The 20,689-nt window shown below is 48.6% G+C and overlaps 3 protein-coding genes across 8 annotated transcripts; 2 read left to right on the top strand and 1 right to left on the bottom strand.

The window, feature by feature from the left end:
- Positions 1-2,592, top strand: LOC111576065 (transmembrane and ubiquitin-like domain containing 1). 3 transcript variants are annotated; one of them, XM_023281565.3, is made up of 3 exons: positions 1-171; positions 1,033-1,470; positions 1,924-2,592. In XM_023281565.3, the coding sequence occupies exons 2-3, from the start codon at positions 1,070-1,072 to the stop codon at positions 2,273-2,275; spliced, it is 753 nt and encodes a 250-aa protein (XP_023137333.1). In that variant the 5' UTR covers positions 1-171; positions 1,033-1,069; the 3' UTR covers positions 2,276-2,592. The 3 variants fall into 3 exon arrangements, with proteins under 3 accessions (XP_023137333.1, XP_035809381.1, XP_054870766.1); XM_035953488.2 differs by lacking the exon at positions 1-171 and adding an exon at positions 191-397; XM_055014791.1 differs by lacking the exon at positions 1-171 and adding an exon at positions 407-727.
- Positions 2,593-4,356: 1,764 nt separating this feature from the next.
- On the bottom strand, positions 4,357-6,490 carry LOC118471090 (dynein axonemal heavy chain 17-like). Of its 2 annotated transcripts, XM_055014803.1 has the most exons (6): positions 6,188-6,490; positions 5,971-6,114; positions 5,537-5,707; positions 5,215-5,451; positions 4,938-5,107; positions 4,357-4,739 (listed from the first exon to the last, which is right to left on the bottom strand). In XM_055014803.1, the coding sequence occupies exons 4-6, from the start codon at positions 5,401-5,403 to the stop codon at positions 4,580-4,582; spliced, it is 519 nt and encodes a 172-aa protein (XP_054870778.1). In that variant the 5' UTR covers positions 5,404-5,451; positions 5,537-5,707; positions 5,971-6,114; positions 6,188-6,490; the 3' UTR covers positions 4,357-4,579. The 2 variants fall into 2 exon arrangements, with proteins under 2 accessions (XP_054870778.1, XP_054870779.1); XM_055014804.1 differs by having other exon boundaries at positions 5,971-6,490.
- Positions 6,491-6,494: 4 nt separating this feature from the next.
- Positions 6,495-20,667, top strand: LOC111573702 (uncharacterized). Of its 3 annotated transcripts, XM_055014744.1 has the most exons (4): positions 6,495-15,596; positions 17,870-18,606; positions 19,922-20,021; positions 20,276-20,667. In XM_055014744.1, exon 1 carries the CDS (start codon positions 7,502-7,504, stop codon positions 9,524-9,526), a length of 2,025 nt encoding a protein of 674 aa, XP_054870719.1. In that variant the 5' UTR covers positions 6,495-7,501; the 3' UTR covers positions 9,527-15,596; positions 17,870-18,606; positions 19,922-20,021; positions 20,276-20,667. The 3 variants fall into 3 exon arrangements, with proteins under 3 accessions (XP_054870719.1, XP_054870718.1, XP_054870717.1); XM_055014743.1 differs by having other exon boundaries at positions 6,495-18,606; XM_055014742.1 differs by lacking the exon at positions 19,922-20,021 and having other exon boundaries at positions 6,495-18,606.
- Positions 20,668-20,689: the final 22 nt, after the last annotated feature.

Raw genomic sequence — 20,689 nt, 5'->3', positions numbered from 1 at the left:
GAAGAAGAAGAAGAAGAAGAAGAAGAAGAAGAAGAAGAAGAAGAAGAAGAAGAAGAAGAAGAAGAAGAAGAAGACGGAGCTGAAGCACCACAGAAGAAGAGGAGCGGCAGCAGGAAGTGTTGTTAACCTGTTAGCTGCAGATGCCGCTGATATGAGGCTCTAAACGGAACCGTGAGTCTGTTTCTGTCTTTCTGTTAGCATGTAGCTTAGCCGCTCTGTGCGCCGTTTAAACGCTGTTAGCTCTGAGGCTAGCATCACTGAGTTCAGCTGGAAGCTCCGGAGGGTCCGGATGTTCAGGAGGAGCTGCAGTTTCTGGTCCTGGTCCACCAGAACCCGAGCTAACCAGAGCTAACCTGAACTAATCCTGCTAACCCGAGATAACCAGAGCTAACCAGAGGTAACCTAAATAAACTCCGCTAACCAGAGCTAACTGGAGCTAACCTGAACTAACCCCGCTAACCTGAGCTAACCCGAGATAACCAGAGCTAACCCGAACAAACCTCGCTAACCTGAGCTAACCTGAGCTAACCACAGGTGAGCCGCAGGTCCTCCTGAACTCCTGCTGACTACAGCTGTAGCTGCTGTAGAAACGCTGGGAATATTATGGGCTGTTGTGTCTCCAGAGGTTTTCTGGACTAACTACCAGCTGCCTGCAGATTCACTGATACACATGGAGAACTTCACTGAGGCCTTCTGAAACACCTCCAGCTGATTACCTGTACGACAGGTGAGGAGCAGGTGTCTGACTCACCTGGAGATGAAGAGAAGTCCTTTAATGTCTTCATGGTAGAGCTCTGTATGACTTTACAACCACCAGGTGACTCCACTGATCAGGTCCTGGTGGTCTATCAGCTCCAGGAGGAACCTTCAGCTGGTTCCTCCTGGAGCTCCTACCTTCATCCTGTAGATGTTTCTCTATCTCCATGTGTCCTCTCTACTCTGTTCCTCACCTGTAGATGTTTCTCCATGCTGGATGTTTCTCCAATAGAAGCGTGTGATGTAGTGAGAATAAGCCCCGCCCCCTGTGTGCAGGTGAGCCGTGCTGACCTGTGTGGGCGTTGCCAGGGCGATGGCTCTGATCGAAGGCGTGGGAGACGAGGTAACGCTGCTGTTTGGCTCCCTGCTGCTGCTGACGGTGCTGCTGCTCGCCTGGATCTCCACCCGCACCTCCGACCCCCCAGAACACCTGTTCACCTCCTCCACAGGCCCCGCCTCCTCACCGAGGACAGGACACGCCCAGCAGGACACGCCCCCCTCCTCCACCAGCGCCGCCTCCTTATCGTCCTCCTCTCCGTCTTCGGCCTCCAGCTCCGTGAGCGACGGCGCCGCGACGGAGGCCCCGCCCACCGCACAGGAGGAGAGGGCGGAGCCTCTATCTGCCAGGAACATGGTGGTCCGCCTGAAGTTCCTGAACGACACGGAGAGAACGGCTCAGGTGAAACCACAGGACACCATTGGCTACATCAAACGGTAACACAACTACACAACGCTGCTACACAACACTGCTACACAACTATACAACGCTAATACACAACGCTGCTACACAACACAGCTACACAACTACACAACGCTAATACACAACGCTGCTACACAACCCCACTACACAACTACACAATGCTGCTTCACAACTACACAACGCTACACAACATAGCTACACAATACAGCGCCGCTACACAACTGCTTGGGTTCTTGCAGACGTTCCACCTTCATCTAGATCTTCACCTGTCCAGGTGTCAGTGAGAACCAAAGAAGAACCTGGATGAAGGTGGAACCTAAAAGTGAACCACCCACGTAGCTAACAGACCACATGACTGATCACCAGGTACTGATCATCAGGTACTGATCACCAGGTACTGATCATCAGGTACTGATCACCAGGTACTGATCACCAGGTACTGATCACCAGGTACTGATCTGTTTCAGGACCTACTTTGCGGGTCAGGAGCAGCAGGTCCGACTCATCTATCAGGGTCAGCTGCTGCAGGACGACGCTCAGACTCTGGCGTCACTGAACCTCGTCCATAACTGCGTCCTGCACTGTCACATCTCGCAGCACGCCGGGCGGGGGGCAGCGGGTGGGCCACGGCCTGCCGACCAGGTGCAGGTGGCGCTGAACGTGGGCAGCCTGATGGTGCCGCTGCTGGTGCTCATGCTTTCGGTTTTGTGGTACTGTCAGATCCAGTACCGGCAGTTCTTCACCGCCCCGGCCACCGCCTCGCTGGTCGGAGTCACCATCTTCCTCAGCCTGGTGGCCTTTGGGGTCTACCGCCGCTAGCTGCTCTCTGATTGGCTGCTGACCTCTGGCCCGCGGGAGGAAAGGGACGCTGGTGATAGTTAATGTTTGTTTCTGTTGCCATGGAGATGGGGAGTGTACACAAGGACTTTAATTTTTATTATTTTTAGATCAAGTTTAGGTTTCTCATTATCATCATCGTGCCTCTCTGACCTTCAGAATCGTCTGTGTGTGTCTGTCTGTATCTGTGTGTCTGTCTCTGTCTGTCTGTCTGTCTGTCTGTCTGTATGAAGGGGAGGAAAATTCATGTGAGTTTCAGCTTTTGAGAAAAGAGAAAATCTATTAAATGATGAACTGATGCTGACGTGTTTCTTTGTCTTTGAAGAATCAGATTAAACAAAGTATAAATCCTAAGAAATGAAATGCAGTTTATCATCCAACAGCAGCAGAATATGGTGGAAAATATTAGTATCTTACATCAGACATGACTCAAAGTGAAAAAGTCCATATTACAGACTCAGTACACATAAAGTGGAATGTTTCAAGCATTTGTTTTGACTTTGATAACAGCTTACAGCTCAGAAACCATCCTCCAGATCTTTATTGTCAGTCTGGTTCGTCCCTCACCTCAGATAATCTGAGGTCTGGTGGTCTTCTGGCCGGTCCAGGACTGTAATGCCACGGTCCATGAACCAGTCTTGAGTGGTTCTAGCTGTGAGGAGAGGCCAGGTCCTGCTGGAGGACTAAATGTGGACCTCCTAAAGGCTCTTCAGCAGATGGAAGCGTGTGGTCTGCTGGTAGCTGCGCTGACTTTGGACTTGATGATCAAAACTGGACCAACACCAGCAGATGACAGTTGTGCAGTCCCTTCCAGTGACTGTCTTCTCCTCCAGGACTGTGGGGCTGTGTGCTGAACCAGACTGAGCACCTGAAGGCTCAGGTGTTAGTTCGGACGGTGTGGGCGTGTCCAGAGGTGCTTGATTGGCATCGCTCTGAGATATTCTAACATTGTGAGAGATTTGGGGGGTTTATGAGCTGTCAGCTGTTATCAAATATTAACATGTTTCAGTGTATGTAAGGAGTCTGGAATATATACCTTTTTACTTTGAGCAATGGCTGATTATAAATACTGAACTTTTTGAACCATATTGTAACTTCAGGAGATGCAGTGGTGTGTGCAGTACATTCAGTATGAACAGGAAGAAGAATATGAAGGCGATCATGAGCTTTAAACAGAATAAATGCTATGAGAGCTCTACTGGAAGTCCAGACTGAACCTGCTGGTCCTGGAGCAGAGCTTCCTGTTGCGCCTCACAGAGGGCAGGAGGACAAACACAATCACATTATTCCCAAAGGTCTCCTCAGACTCTGGATGTCTGACGGGGAAACTGTTGTACATTATCTTTTTAAACAGCTAATGGTCACCTGTGGAGTGTTTTCTGGACGAATCGATCAGTTTGGTCTGTAGAATATCAGGAAATGGTACAAAATGTGGATCACATTCCTCAAATGTCTTGTTTTGTCCAAAAATACTCAGTTTACTGTCAGAGATGAAAGAAACCAGAAAATATTCATACTGAAGAAGCTGAAATCACAGAATTAACAGTTTTTATTGAATAAATACTCAAATTCAGTAATCAATAGTTGGACATAATAAATAGACAAACTAACTGATCAATAATTAGGTCCTGAGCTGAACACTGAGATCATTCAAGTTGAGTTTATCTGATTAAAGGACTTCAGTCTTCAGTCGTCCGAGCATCTGTCTCCTCCGTCAGCACTGAAACACACCCGACAGCTGATCAATGCACCTGGTCCAGGATCAATGCACCTGGTTCAGGATCAATAGGATCGATGCTCCTGGTCCAGGATCAATAGGATCAATGCACCTGGTCCAGGATCAATAGGATCAATACACCTGGTCCAGGATCAATAGGATCAATGCACCTGGTCCAGGATCAATGGGATCAATGCACCTGGTCCAGGATCAATAGGATCAATGCACCTGGTCCAGGATCAATAGGATCAATACACCTGGTCCAGGATCAATAGGATCAATGCACCTGGTCCAGGATCAATGCACCTGGTCCAGGATCAATAGGATCAATACACCTGGTCCAGGATCAATAGGATCAATGCACCTGGTCCAGGATCAATAGGATCAAGGCACCTGGTCCAGGATCAATAGGATCAATGCACCTGGTCCAGGATCAATAGGATCAAGGCACCTGGTCCAGGATCAGTGCATGTTAGTGGAGGTTAGTCACCATGTTAACGGCAGGTTCTGTTCCAGGTAACCAATTAATTCGCTGATTTTATGAAAACAAGAGCATGACATTTGTGATGTCAGAGTGATGTCAGTACCTGTGCAGCCAGGTGTTCAGGCAGCTGGACAGCAGCAGCTTCCAGCAGCAGGACAATTTCTGTCAGAGGGAAGCCAGACGAAGAGTACGACTCTTCATCATCTTCATCTTCATTGTCTCCTGGCCGAGTCGCCTGCTGCTGACTGAACAAATACATGTAACATACGTGTAACATGTGTAACATACATGTAACATGTGTAACATACATGTAACATACATGTAACATGTGCAACCTATGTGTAACATACATGTAACATGCATGTGACATGTGTAACATACATGTTATGAACATGCTGGTTCTGTCAGATGGTTCTGCTGAGAACCTTCACCAGGTAACTCACCTGTCCCTGACTGACTCCAGCAGGTAGTCTGTGTACAGGTGTTTCCGGTGGTGAATGATGGACAGCAAGGAGTCTCTGATTGGCCGCAGGTCCACCTGCAGCCAGCCCCGCACAACCATGACCTCATCCAGGTGAGTCACCTCTGCACTGACTCTGTCCAGTGACTCGATCTGCAACGGAATCATAGACTTACCTGAGACCACAGCAGGGTGAAGTGAAACAGAGGCGCTCCAGGTGTTCCTGTATGAACACACCTGTATGAACAGGTGTGTCTCACCTCTCTCTGGAAGTCCTGCAGGGTGGGTGGGGTCTCGTCTGCCTCCAGCTCCTCAGGTCCCAGCTGTCTGCCGTAGGTCAGGAACTCCTCCAGCACCGACTTGCTGTCGCTCTGCCACAGGTGAGAGTACCTGTCCAGCCCCGCTCTTAGAAGCTCCGCCTCCTCCTTCACCTGCTGCAGGTAACACATCACCTGCTGCTCCAACGCACACAGCTCTGGATGCTGCTGCAGAGACACCTGACAGGTGAGAAGCACAGTGAGAACACAGGTAGAAGCAGGTTCTTACAGCCTGAGTGTGATGTCAGTGTGATGTCAGAGTCACCTGGTAGTTGCTGTGGCGACTCACAGAGATCCTGTGAGGCAGACTGGCTGCTGAGTAAATGTCACTGATGATGGACGTCAGCTGATCTGACAGGCCGCCGCCCACTGATGGCTCAAACACACAACCAGCATCCTGCAGCAGCAGACGGACCGACAACAGCACACCACAGCCCTACACACACAGAGACACACAGAGAGACAGACAGACACACACACACACACACACACACAGAGATACAGAGAGACACACAGAGACACACACACACACACACACAGAGACACACAGAGACACACACAGATCTGTTGTTGCTCATCAGTGTCGTTCTACAGTAAAAGCAGAATTGGTGTTCGCCTGGCTGAAGCACCACATGTTCCAGGTGTTGTGTACAGGTGTGTATAGCTGTGGTTGCAGGTGTTGTGTACAGGTGTGTGTACCTGTGGGGAAGTGTTGTCGGACAGCAGGTGCAGCGCTCTGAGCAGCAGCTGCAGGAGTCCATCCTGGACTTTGTCATCGACGTGGTTCAGATATCTGATCCAGGACTCAGAGGAGTCATCAGCTCCGTACAGACTCCTGTTCACCTGAGGACAGGTAGTAGAGCCACATGAACACCTGTCCCTCCTCCCCGCCTCTCAGAAGTGTGCTCAGTGTTACCTGTGTTAACCTGAGCAGCTCCAGGCCCTCCTCTGTGATGCATTTGCAGGCCTGCTGTGTAGCTCCAACAGTGAGTCACCTGAGCACTGAAGCAGCTGAAGCTCCGCCCACCCCTGCATAGACACACCTGAGTCCAGATGGCTTCCTGATAAAGTCCAGACAGACTGTCACCTGTAGGAGGTGTTTCACACTCTCCTGTATGATGTATGTCATGGCGTCCATGTTGGCTCTGGCCTCTGTCACCGTGGAGTAGAATGTCAACACCTCGTCTGTCTGCTGCTGCACACCTGGAAACACACACACACACACACACACACACACACACACACACACACACACACACATACAGAGGTATATGTGTGTTTACCTGGTAAATCTAAAGGTGAGTGAATGTCCACAAGAGGCTCCTGCGGACTCTTAAACTCCAACCTCCAGAGGAGTTTCTTGGTTCTTCTGAGAGGAACATGTCCAGCTGCTGGAGGTGGTCATCAGTGCCTGTCACTATGGCAACCTGGATACCCGTTGATGGACACCTGTGGAGGTGTCAGGTAGGAGGAGGTCTTTCGGGCTTGGTTACCTGGAGAGTTTCTGGACCAGTTCATCCTGCAGAGCTCTTGAGTAGATCATTGGAGATCCACCATCCAGTCCAGATGTTCTGTGGTCTTGCAGAGCTTCTGCAGGAGAACTGGATTTTTGGCTCATTTCAGTCATTTTGTGTCATTTTTCTGGTATTGTGTCTTCTTTGCTTGTTTAATCTGATTCTGGTTATTGTAGATGTGAGTCAGTGGAATTTGTCTCGTTTTTGGTGTTTCATGTCACGTTTTGGTTGACTGGTCGTGTTTAGTTCAGGGTTTCTGCAGAAATCAGCCAGCCAAATTTAATGCTTTTTAAAGCCATTTTAATGTTATACTGTAAAAATTTTAATGCCATGACCGTGAACTCAAGAAAAATTACATGGGCTTGTTTTTTGTAAAAGATGATGATCATTTGAAAACTGTCCATACATTTTACTATTTCTGAATCCGGAAACACTGCCTGGAACAATTCAGAAATGCTTTCATTGGATGCGTATGAGTGGTGCTGCACAGCAGCATTCAGACATTAAAGCATTCAGCACTGTGGAACAGCAACTCAGTCTGATCCAGATGCATCAGAACCATCTGGACCAGTCGGCTCAGCTGAGGACACAGCTGGTCCTGGATCAGAGGACGCTCCAGGATGAACCCAAACATGTTCAGCAGCTGAAACACAGATGGGTCAGACCACATCAGGCCACATTAGACCACATCAGACCAGATCAGGCCACATTAGACCATGTCAGACCACACCAGCCTCATGATGTTCATGGAGTCATGGCTGAACGAACTCACTCCAGACTCACTTTTAACTCTGGACGGATTCCATCTGGTCAGAGCGGACCGGAGCGTGAGGGAGAGTGGTAAGAGAAAGGGTGGGGGCCTCGCGATGTATGTGAATGAGAGATGGTGTAATGCTGGACACATTAGCGTTAAAGAGCAGCTCTGCACTAAGGATGTAGAATTACTGGCGGTCAGTCTGCGTCCGTTTTATCTGCCCCGGGAGTATTCACATGTAATAGCCATTACTGTGTACATCCCTCCCTCGGCTGATGCGGCTGCAGCCTGTGAACTCATCCACAGTGTAGTGTCCCAGCTGCAAACATCTCACCCTCAGTCTCTTATCATCATCTCAGGAGACTTTAATCATGCATCGCTCTCTGCCACTCTCCCCACGTTCACCCAGTACGTGACCTGCCATACCAGAGACAATAAAACCCTGGATCTGCTGTATGCAAACATCAAGGATGCATACAGCTCCTCCCTCCTCCCCCCGCTGGGCCAATCAGATCACAACCTGGTGAGACTGCAGCCCATTTACATACCTATGGTGAAGAAACAACCCCCCACCACCAGGTATGTGAAGAAGTGGTCTGACGAGGCCACTGAGGCGCTGCAGGACTGCTTTGAGACCACAGACTGGGATGTGCTGTGTGGTCCACACGGGGAGGACATTGATGCACTGACAGACACTGTTACGGACTATATCAACTTCTGTGCAGAGAACATCGTACCGACCAGGAAAGTACGGTGTTTCTCTAACAACAAACCCTGGGTGTCCCTGGAACTGAAGGCCCTGCTGAAGGAGAAGAGGAGGGTCTTTGGATCTGGGGACAAAGAGGAGCTGAGGAGGGTGCAGAAGGAGATAAAGAAGAAGATCAAGGCGGACAAGGGCAGCTACAGGACCAAGATGGAATCTCACCTGCAGGACAATAACACAAGGGAGGTCTGGAGAGACCTGAGATCCATCTCTGGTTACAGCAGAGGCCATGAGAGGGGAGCTGCAGCAGGAGGCCAGGAGTGGATCAATGAGCTGAATCTGTTCTTTAACAGATTCGACTCTGCTCCCACTCCTCCCCCCTCTCATCAAAGCACCGACCAGCCAGCTCCTTCTTCACACCTCAGCTCTCTACCACCAACACCACCAACAGCACCCCTCCTTCCATCCCCGTCTTCTACCACCTCCGGACCCCACATACAGCCCCATCACCCCTCCTCGTCTCACCCCCCACCACCACCATCACCCCTCCCCCTGCCACCCTCCCCCTGCCTCTCCATAACAGCTGATCAGGTGAGAAGTGAACTTAAAAAGATCAAAACCAGGAAAGCTGCAGGTCCTGATGGAATCAGCTCCAGGCTCCTTAGAGACTGTGCAGACCAGCTCTGTCAGGTGCTGCTGCACATCTTTAACCTGAGCCTGAGTCTGGAGAGGGTTCCTCTGTTATGGAAGACTTCCTGCCTGGTTCCTGTCTCTAAGACCAGGAACCCCAGGGAGCCTAACCACTTCAGACCTGTGGCCCTCACTTCTCACCTGATGAAGACCATGGAGAGGATCGTCCTCAGGAACCTCTGTCCCCAGGTGAGCCAGTATCTGGATCCACTGCAGTTCGCCTACCAACCCAACATTGGAGTGGATGATGCAGTGGTCTACCTGCTGCACAGATCACAGACTCACCTGGAGAAACCCAGCAGCACTGTGAGGGTCATGTTCTTTGACTTCTCCAGTGCTTTCAACACCATCCAGCCTTCTCTGCTCAGGGTGAAGCTTGAAGGAGCAGGAGTAGACTGTCACCTGGCTGCTTGGACCATCGACTACCTCACCAACAGACCACAGTACGTGAGGCTTCAGGACTGTGTGTCTGATGTGGTAGTCAGCAGCATGGAGGTCCACAGGGGACAGTCTGTCCTCCTTTCTCTTCACCCTGTACACATCGGACTTCCACTACAACTCTGGGAGCTGTCACCTCCAGAAGTTCTCCGATGATACAGCCATTGTTGGGTGCGTATCTGAAGGGGACGAGCGGGAGTACAGGATGGTCATCTCTGACTTTGTGGACTGGTGTGAGCGAAACCATCTGCAGCTCAACGCCGGTAAGACGAAGGAGATGATCGTGGACTTCAGCAGGAGGAGGACACCCCAGACTGCACCGGTGAACATCCAGGGTTTGGACATTGAGATGGTGGACACATACAAATACCTGGGTGTTCACCTCAATAATAAACTGGACTGGACACACAATACAGAGGTTCTGTACAAGAAGGGCCAAAGTCGTCTCCACCTGCTGAGGAGACTGAGGTCCTTTGGAGTGTGCAGGACTCTGCTCAGGACATTTTATGACTCTGTGGTAGCGTCTGCTATCTTCTATGCAGTGGTCTGCTGGGGAGCAGGGAGCACTGAAAGGGACAGAAAGAGACTAAACAGAAGATCAGGAGGAGGTTCTGTCCTGGACTGTTCCCTGGACTCCATAGAGGAGGTGGGTGAGAGGAGGATGTTGTCAAAGCTCACATCCATCATGGACAATCCCTCTCACCCACTGCATGACACTGTGGGGTCTTTAAGCAGCTCCTTCAGCAGCAGACTGAGACATCCACCCTGCAAGAAGGAACGCTATCACAGGTCCTTCGTTCCATCTGCTGTAAGACTTTACAACATCAGCATCACTGGCTGATGTTAACATAAACTGGACTCATATCATCTTAAATCACAGTAAAATCTGCACAATTCCTTGCACTGCTGGCATTTTCTGCACTTTCACATTTATTCCACAAGCCACTTTTTGCTGATGTCATCTATTTATAGTTAGTAATACTCTATTTATCCATTTCTCATCCTTCATTCTTGTATATATTGTATATATTATTGTTATTTTAATTATTTATCTTTACTGTATATTGCTGCTGTAACATGCAAAATTTTCCCTGACATGGGGAGTAATAAAGGATTATCTCACCTTATCTTATCAGGCCACATCAGACCACATCAGACCACATCAGACCAGGTCAGACCGGGTCAGACTGGGTCAGAGTGGACCGTGTGCCTCACCAGGCTGTGGTGGGTCAGTACCTTGGTTGCGGAGTCCCGCTCGTTGCAGCTCTACAGCGTCCTGCTGAGCACCAACGCCAGCCGGGTCTCCAGGTGTGACATCTGAACCATGAACTGATCCAGGTGCAGCTGGAAGCTCTGAGGGGGAGTAGCCACAGCTGAAACACAGGAAACACCTTTGACACCAGCTTACCCTCACCTGCCGGACTCACCTGGTCCTCGGTGTCAGTGGGGTCACAGCTGAGCTCAGACAGGTACCTCACCTGGACCACAAAGTCTTCATAAACCTCCTGGACCACATCTGTCCACATCCTGCCTCCTACCCCGGAGAGGACCATCTGATCCAGCAGAGACCACTGAAGACTGACACACAGCGCCTCCTGCAGGACGGAGGATACAGCAGTCTGAGGGGAAGCTGGTCTTATGAGCTGCCAGGTTCTGTTCACAACCAGGTTCAGGTTCGGGTGTACCTGGAGGCTGTGCAGGTGTGTCAGGAAGGCATCCAGGTGGAAGAAGACCAGGTGTGAGGGGAAGTCCCAGCTGAACGAGTCCTGCAGAGACACACAGCTGAGTCAGCACACCTGTCTGATGTCACAGTGACCTCAGCACTCACCTGTACAGTGAAGTGAGTGATGATGTCACAGCAGACAGGTGGACAGACAGGTGAGATGAGAGGTGGGACAGACAGCAGAACACAGTGACACTGAATATAAGGAAACACAAGATGAGACAGACTCCATCAGTAGAATAATCAATAGCATAAAAATCAATATAATCATCAATATAATAATCAATATAATCATCAATATAATAATCAATGTAATGATCAATATAATAATCAATATGTGATTTCAAAGACAGTTTTTATTGTTTGTTAAGATGCTTTTACTCCAGCACTTACTCTACTCTACTCTGCTCGGTTTATGAGGTTTTCCATTAGGACAAAGTACCTGGTACCAGGTACTAAAATACTAAGATAGTACCTGGTACCAGGTAAACTAGTACCTGCAGGCAAATGATGTTAAGGGACTTCCAGGCCACTGTGCTACGACGACTCCACACAATGAGGTGGTACTCAGTGTAATGGAAAACGAGCAGAGCAGAGTAGAACAGAGCAGAGTAGAACAGAGCAGAGTAGAACAGAGTAGAGTAGAACAGAGTAGAGTAGAACAGAGTAGAGTAGAACAGAGTAGAGCAGAACAGAGTAGAACAGAGTAGAGCAGAACAGAGTAGAACAGAGCAGAGTAGAGCAGAGTAGAACAGAGCAGAGTAGAACAGAGCAGAGTAGAACAGAGTAGAGTAGAACAGAGTAGAACAGAGTAGAACAGAGCAGAGTACAACAGAGTAGAGTAGAGTAGAACAGAACAGAGCAGAGTAGAGCAGAGTAGAACAGAGCAGAGTAGAACAGAGCAGAGTAGAACAGAGTAGAGTAGAACAGAGTAGAGCAGAGTAGAACAGAGCAGAGTAGAGTAGAACAGAGCAGAGTAGAACACAGTAGAACAGAGTAGAGCAGAGTAGAACAGAACAGAGCAGAGTAGAACAGAGTAGAACAGAACAGAGTAGAACAGAGTAGAGCAGAACAGAGTAGAACAGAGCAGAGTAGAACAGAGTAGAACAGAGCAGAGTAGAACAGAGTAGAACAGAGCAGAGTAGAACAGAGCAGATTAGAACAGAGTAGAGTAGAACAGAGTAGAGTAGAACTGAGTAGAACAGAGCAGAGTAGAACAGAGTAGAGTAGAACAGAGTAGAGTAGAACAGAGTAGAACAGAGTAGAACAGAGCAGAGTAGAACAGAGTAGAACAGAACAGAGCAGAGTAGAGCAGAGTAGAACAGAGCAGAGTAGAACAGAGTAGAACAGAGTAGAGTAGAACAGAGTAGAGTAGAACAGAGCAGAGTAGAACACAGTAGAACAGAGTAGAGCAGAGTAGAACAGAACAGAGCAGAGTAGAACAGAGCAGAGTAGAACAGAGTAGAGTAGAACAGAGTAGAACAGAGCAGAGTAGAACAGAGCAGATTAGAACAGAGTAGAGTAGAACAGAGTAGAGTAGAACTGAGTAGAACAGAGTAGAGTAGAACAGAGTAGAGTAGAACAGAGTAGAGTAGAACTGAGTAGAACAGAGCAGAGTAGAACAGAGTAGAGTAGAACAGAACAGAGCAGAGTAGAACAGAACAGAACAGACCAGAGTAGAACAGAGTAGAACAGAGCAGAGTAGAACAGAGTAGAGCAGAGTAGAACAGAGCAGAGTAGAACAGAGCAGTGTAGAACAGAGCAGAATAGAACAGTGTAGAACAGAGTAGACCAGAGTAGAACAGAGTAGAGCAGAGTAGAACAGAGCAGAGTAGAACAGAGCAGAGCAGAGCAGAGTAGAACAGAGTAGAGTAGAACAGAGTAGAGTAGAACAGAGCAGAGCAGAGCAGAGTAGAGTAGAACAGAGCAGAGTAGAACAGAGCAGAGTAGAACAGAACAGTGTAGAACAGAGTAGACCAGAGTAGAACAGAGTAGAGCAGAGTAGAACAGAGCAGAGTAGAACAGAGTAGAACAGAGTAGAACAGAGTAGAGTAGAACATTTGCTCTCAGCTCTCGTAGGAGGCGGTCGCACTTTTCCTTGCTCCGCTATCTCTGTTCCTCCCTACCCTCATGTCTCCCTGCTTGCTGCATTTTCTTCATCTTGTCTCGTCTGTCTGACTTGGAGTGATCGCTTGGCACTGGACCTTCAAAACACCGATCATGGAATTGATTAACTGGTCTCTCAACGCAGTTGACAAGATTGTCGCCACAAAGAGCACAGGCCTAGGGGAGCCTACCTGCCCGGATGGGAGTTTCGCCTCTGGTTACGTGATCGACGCCTGGGGGAAGTGGAAGGGGATCATGTGCCTGGCACCCCTATCCGTGGAGGACGTGGAAGATGTTTATATATTCGGATTTATGATGACAGGCCTGCTGATAATTGGCTTGTTCACTGGCCTGAGCTTCTGGAAAATCAGGAAGACCGCAGACAGAAACGACGTCCAAACACTGCTGGTCTATGCAAACGAACGGATCACGGCTGCCGATTCTCGGTATGACGAACTCAATCGTAAGATGAACAATTTGCTTGGTGTGACTGTTGATTTGAGTCGCAGATTGGAAGCCGTCAGGGTGAGAATCGCTACAGCTGAGGTCTAAAATTGTTGAGAGCAGTAGGGGGAAGGTGAAATTACTTCTCTCCCGCCCAAACAAGAGGAAAACTGATTACATTCTGGCGCCCCTGGAACAATAACAAACTCCTCTGGAAGTTTCATGGCCAAGAGATAGCTCTTCTAAACCCCCCCCACCTTCCCAAGGACACCTGTTGACTTTTGGACCGGGTCAACCGAGGACGTCTCCATAGCAACCTGCTGTGTTATTGCACTCCCACCCTCGCTAACTGAGACACCGGAGGTCTGAGACGGAAGAAGATGGGCTACACGCATACACAAACATTCAGACTCATGAACTGAGGACTGAGCTAAACATTCGCACAGACATGTCCATAACCCCCCTCCCCCCCGCCTCCACAAGCTTTCCTCACTATACACAGGAGCCAGGAATCTGTGCACCTGCACAGGAACCAACTGTGTGGTGCTCCCCCCTCCACCTCCCCACATCCTTATCCCAACCATCCTTGTCTAACGTCATGCTTTGCCTGTTTGCGGGTTTGTTTTTTTAGGTTCCTTCTCAAATTGAATTTCCCAACATTGGAGGTTTCATTTGGTACAACGAGCCTTTTTTTTTCTTCTACCCTCTGCTATCCCTACCCAGATCCCTACATGTCCTTTTTCTTTTTTCCTCAAAAAAGGTGCGCGCAGCACTGCAGCAGCCAGAGCTGTCATTAGCAGGGCAGCTCAAATGAAATTTCATTGTATATGAAAATGTGCAATGACCAATAAAGATTGATTGAACAGAGCAGAACAGAGTAGAACAGAGTAGAACAGAGTAGAACAGAGTAGAACAGAGTAGAACAGAGTAGAACAGAGTAGAGCAGAACAGGTTCTAGTGGAGAAGTGCCTTTAGAGTCTAAATCAGAACAACTGATGGCAGCTAACCAAACAAACAGCTTGGTGAAGTTTAAGTCAGTCATGTTCAGTCTGGTTCGGTCTGGTCTGGTCCGGTTCAGTCTGGTTCGGTCCGGTTCAGTCTGGTTCAGTCCGGTTAGGTCAGCATCCTCAGGACTGCAGCTGGTACCTGGTTGTGGGTTTGTTCCTCCAGCAGAGTCCAGTTCTCATCATAAACCTCTTTGAGGGTCTTCTGGGTCTGAACCACCAGGCTGATCCCATCCAGAACCGGACCTGGTCCTGACATCAGAGCATAAAGAACATTGTGACCTCGCAGGAACTCCCTGCTCTGCAGCAGAGGAACACGTTATTTTTGATCAACTGCTGATTATTGATCAGCTGCTGACTGTTGATCAGCTGCTGATATTGGACCACTGAAAGAGAACAGAGGAGGAAACATGATTTCTGTGAATTCTTCTGAACTCGTATCAGATATTTTCAGAGTTCTCTGGTGCCTCTCTAACTGGACTCATCATTCATGGGTTTTCTGTGGATCAGTGAGGACCGTGTGGGTCTGTACCAGGTGTATGAAGATGTTGCAGATCTCCTGCAGCAGCACACCATCCTGCAGGGCTGACGGTAGAACTCAGACCTGATCCACAGCAGATGCAGCTCCTCCATCACAGCTGCCATGTTGTCCTTCACCTGCCAATCAGACACAGAGTTCAGGCACAGTCTGATGATGTCACAGTCACACCTGTACAGGACAGGTGTGTGCACCTGGCCAGCTTCACCGCAGTGTTTCCATATGATCATGTATGTTCCTCTGACTCCATGAACAGTGTTGGAGCCTGACAGAAACTTTTCAATGTGGCAGAAATAGAAAATGTCAGTTCTTCTTCTTCCCATTAACTGTTGACTGTGGTCACTAGGTGGCGCTGTCAGCTACACCACTGGAACACAGAGACTGCCAGCTGATCAGTCATGTGACCTGCAGGTACCTGCTGATACTCCATCTGCTGCACATCCTCCAGCTTCACCTGCACACGACTCAGATCTGCTGTCACACATTCTGCTTCCTGCACACCTGGGAGGACGTTAGAGAGGACAGACAGACATCAGAGAGGACAGACAGGTACAGACAGGTACAGACAGACAGACAGGTACAGACAGACATCAGAGAGGACAGACAGGTACAGACAGGTACAGACAGACAGACAGGTACAGACAGACATCAGAGAGGACAGACAAGTACAGACAGACAGACAGACAGGTACAGACAAACATCAGATAGGACAGACAAGTACAGACAGACAGATAGACAGGAACAGACAGACATCAGAGAGGACAGACAGGTACAGACAGGTACAGACAGACAGACAGGTACAGACAGACATCAGAGAGGACAGACAAGTACAGACAGACAGACAGGTACAGACAAACATCAGAGAGGACAGACAAGTACAGACAGACAGATAGACAGGTACAGACAAACATCAGAGAGGACAGACAAGTACAGACAGACAGATAGACAGGTACAGACAGGTGATGTTCTGCACCTACAGCTGAGGAGCTTCTTCAATCTAATCTAAACTCCAAACCTCCATCTACAGGTGGAGGACAACCAGGCCATCATTCTGTGTTTTACAGCAGAACGTCTGGAGGCAGGAGAGGAATTATTTCATTAACCTCTGCTATTTCGACTGTCCAGGAGAACAGATTTAGAACAACGCTGATGGAGCTCAGTTCCTATATTTGTTCTGGAAAAATACTAATGATGGAAACAAAGTGAAACCTGGAGAGACGAGCAGATTTACTGACTGAACACAGGATCACAGAAGAATAAGTTTGGTCCTAAACATAGAGCAAGCCATCAGTAAGAATAATGAAGTGTGTAAACCCTGCAGGATGTCTGACAGGTTCTGGTTCCAAAAAGCTCCACAGAACCCAAAAAGACAACAGAAACTACAACTCAGGGATGGCTTTTCTCCAGCTCAGAGGTTTATTTTGTTAGTTTTCATCATTCTCAGAGATCAGCTGGTCAATCTGAAAATAATTCAATATTAAATTCATATAAAGAGTCAAAGTTTTAGTGACATCATGGGGCGGGTCTATGTGAATGACAGTCTGATGTGGAATGATTGACAGGTCCCATGGAGGAGGCAGTGATGACATCATTCACTGTAAACTGTCCTTGTTTGGATTTAATTCAGATGTAATAATGGTTAGTCGTATTTATGATATAATAACTGTAGTCATAATAACTGTTAGTTATATGATTATATTAATATAATAACTGTTAATATAACTGTTATCTGAGAGGGACTAGAGTTATCTCTTTGGCTGTGTTGGGGCCGAGCACCTGGTTTAAGATGCAGGCAGGTAGAATTCATGTGTCTGCTACAGTGTGGGGCTGTTTTAATCTGCCTGGCAGCTAGCTTTCAGAGCTCTCACTCAGCTTTGTGGTTTTTCTAACTCACATGGCCTGTCCTTCAGTGTGCTCACGCAGACAAACTAAACTGTCCAGGTTCTTGATTTGGAGTGTTGAGCATTTGGTTTGGTGTTTGAACTTGTTGGGACCATGGCACTGTTGGACAGCTTGTCCCCACACCAAGTGTCCCGCTGAATCCAAATGAAGGATAACTTTGCTGTATTGCCTCAAGCTCACCATTTTTCTTTCTTTTATTGAACACCACTCATTCTAAGGCCTTCATCTGGGTCAGACATGTGTCCAGAGCCCATGGTGGAGTTTATATTTTCCCTTTTCAAATATTTATCCATGGCTGTCACCACTACCTCACTAGCCTGGTTCTGTTGTCTAACAGGTGATCGGCTACCTGCTGCCCCCGACATGTTTTCACTACTCTGCCAGTCACTGCATTGCAGCCACGGGGACACAACAAAGAGAAATTATTTATTTTTACTAAATAATGGTCTTTCTGTGTAGCGTCTCCATGTTCTTCCTGCTGGGTTCTCCAGCTTCCTCCCACAGTCCAAAGACCTGCTGAGGTTACCTGGTGGTGCCAAACTGTCTGTAGGTTGATAGGCTGTTACCTGTCCAGGTGAACCTGTGATAAACTGTTACCTGTCCAGGTGAACCATCACCTGCAGTCAGCTGGGATAGACTCCGCCCCTGGATACTCTAGAGAGGATAAAGTGGTTTAGAGATGATGGATGTTGAAATGTTAATGTTTAGTTTCTTGTTCCTTCTTCTTCAAAATGTTGTTTAACATGTTTAATTAAAAAGTGTTTTCTGTTTCTGCTCCAAAGGTTCAGTCTGAGTGTCTGTAAAGAGGCTGAATGAGAATATTAACCCCAGAGAAGTCGGATTAAATGTTACAGTGGACTGAAGGTGGCGCTGATTGTGTCCAGAAGACCCATCAGAAGAAGAAAAGAAGAGCAGCTGATTGGCTAGCCGAAGAAGAAGCAGCAGCTGATTGGTTGATCACTGTATAAGACATGATAGCGGCAGCCGCTGGTTTCAGGATGAACCGACAGAAGGCAACAGGTCGCTGATTAAACTCCTGATTCCTCAGATGAATTTATTAACTGACGGATCCTGATGCACCGATGACCAGGAAAGGAGCCGCAGCGGCCGCCCCGGAGCCAACATGCTAACAGCGCCCCCCCCGAGCTAACACGCTAACAGCGGCCCCCGGAGCCAGCACACTAACAGCAGCCCCCCTGGAGCCAACATGCTAACAGCGAACCTGGGGGCTAACACGCTGACAGCGGCCCCTCATAGCCAACATGCTAACAGCGGCCTCTGGCGCGAACAGTGCCCCCTCCGGAGCTAGCATTGCTAACAGCGGCCCCCCGGAGCTAGCATTGCTAACAGCGGCCCCCCCGAGCTAGCATGCTAACAGCGGCCCCCCGGAACTAGCATGCTAACAACGGCCCCCCGGAGCTAGCATGCTAACATGCTAACAGCTACATCCAGGACCAGCGGAGGGTCACCGCAGTGAACCCGAGCAGCAGAACGCTGGAGTCTGACCACGTGACCGCAGGTAAGTACAAGTGAAGTTTTCAAACAAGCTGCTGTAGAGACTTGAGGACGGAGCAGGTCCAGTAGGTCCAGACTAAACTCCAGTCAGACATCAGGAGGAGTTTCTACCTGTACCTGGTCACCAATCAAAGAGACAAAGAGAATTAATATTACTGATTGAATATTCTGTCATAAATACCAATAGATAATCAATGTTCTAATCAGATCTAGCTCCTCAGGGTCAGTTACCATGGAGATCTAGTGCCACAGCATCAGTTACCATGGAGATCTAGCTCCTCAGTTTCAGTTACCATGGAGATCTAGCTCCTCAGCATCAGTTACCATCAAGATCTAGTTCCTTAGCATCAGTTACCATGGAGATCTAGCTCCTCGGCATCAGTTACCATGGAGATATATCTCCTCAGCGTCAGTTACCATGGAGATCTATCTCCACAGCATTAGTTACCATGGAGATCTATCTCCACAGCGTCAGTTACCATGGAGATCTATCTCCACAGCGTCAGTTACCATGGAGATCTATCTCCACAGCATCAGTTACCATGGAGATCTAGCCCCTCAGCATCAGTTACCATGGAGATCTAGCTCCTCAGCGTCAGTTACCATGGAGATCTATCTCCACAGCGTCAGTTACCATGGAGATCTATCTCCACAGCGTCAGTTACCATGGAGATCTATCTCGTCAGCGTCAGTTACCATGGAGATCTATCTCCACAGCATCAGTTACCATGGAGATCTAGCTCCTCAGCATCAGTTACCATGGAGATCTAGCGCCTCAGCGTCAGTTACCATGGAGATCTATCTCCACAGCGTCAGTTACCATGGAGATCTATCTCCACAGCATCAGTTACCATGGAGATCTAGCTCCTCAGCATCAGTTACGATCGAGATCTAGTTCCTTAGCATCAGTTACCATGGAGATCCAGCTGGTTTAAAGACAGACTCTTTCTACATACCTGCTGACTCACTAACCTGGCCTCATAGTTCAGCCTCTGGTCTATGTCTGGAACCAGATCGGAACCCTAACACAGAACCTACCAGTACAACCTTGAATCAGATCACAGTACCTGTGGCAGTCTGTCGGACCCACTGACCCGGTTCAGGCCCTGGGGGTCCAGGTGTCCTGTGTGTGAACACCTGTCGCTCTGCCTGGAAGTGATGAAATAAAAGGCCGACTGAAGCTCCGCCCACAGCAGTCTGTTCACAGAGGAGGGGCCGTGACAAAACCGGACTGAAGCGGTTTCTGATTCAGGCAGAACACAGGAACCACGGGTCAGAACCAGTCCACCAACTGACTGTTCTGCTCTCTGACTGGACAGAATCTCCACCAGCTGACTGCTCTCCGATTGGACAGAATCTCCACCTGCTGACTGCTCTGCTCTCTGATTGACTCTGTGATGAAGCTGTGATGTCATGGTGGTGAGTGTCTGACCAAGCCTGAATTGATGTCACAGAGTGGGATATGATGTAAACAAAAGGCCGAATTGTAGCGCTGTCGCCGGGCAGTTTGTTCTGAGAGCACGGCGCCGTGACAAACATCGACCGGAGCGTCAGCTGATCCCAGAACAGCTGGCAGAGGGTCACATGACCCCATCAGCTGACTGTTGTACACTGAAGGAGGCCAGATTGTCAGCAGGAAGAATAAATAATCCTGTTTGTTTGCTTGTCTGCAGGTAAACAGCTGCTTCTTCTGTGGTTGGAGTCACCTGAGAGGAAACATGGAGACAGAAAAACATCTACCGGATGAGGAGATGGTTTCTAGAAATGTCTTCCAGAACCTCCTGCTGGTTTCTCCTGGAGCTCCTACCATCACTAAGACCTGGATGACTAAGTACCTCCACAGAAGAATGAGGAGACAAAATGAGCTCAGAGTTTAAATAAATAAATTCAACCTTCATGTTCTGGTTTCCATCATTCTGACTGACAGAAGTTCTCTCCTCCTTCATTCTGGTTCCACGGAGCTGCAGCTGGAGTCCACAGGGTTAAATCCTCTTCTTAGATTTCTGATTTTATGTTTAGTGCTCTTCACAGATTCATTTATTTAATAAAGAACTGAGGTTTCTGAGGTTTTGTGTCGAGTTTAAAAT

This window comes from Amphiprion ocellaris, chromosome 10 (genome assembly GCF_022539595.1).
Source record: "Amphiprion ocellaris isolate individual 3 ecotype Okinawa chromosome 10, ASM2253959v1, whole genome shotgun sequence".
Classification (NCBI taxonomy): domain Eukaryota; kingdom Metazoa; phylum Chordata; class Actinopteri; family Pomacentridae; genus Amphiprion; species Amphiprion ocellaris.
The sequence above is the reverse complement of the archived record's forward strand: the minus strand, read 5'-3'. Positions and strand labels throughout refer to the sequence as shown.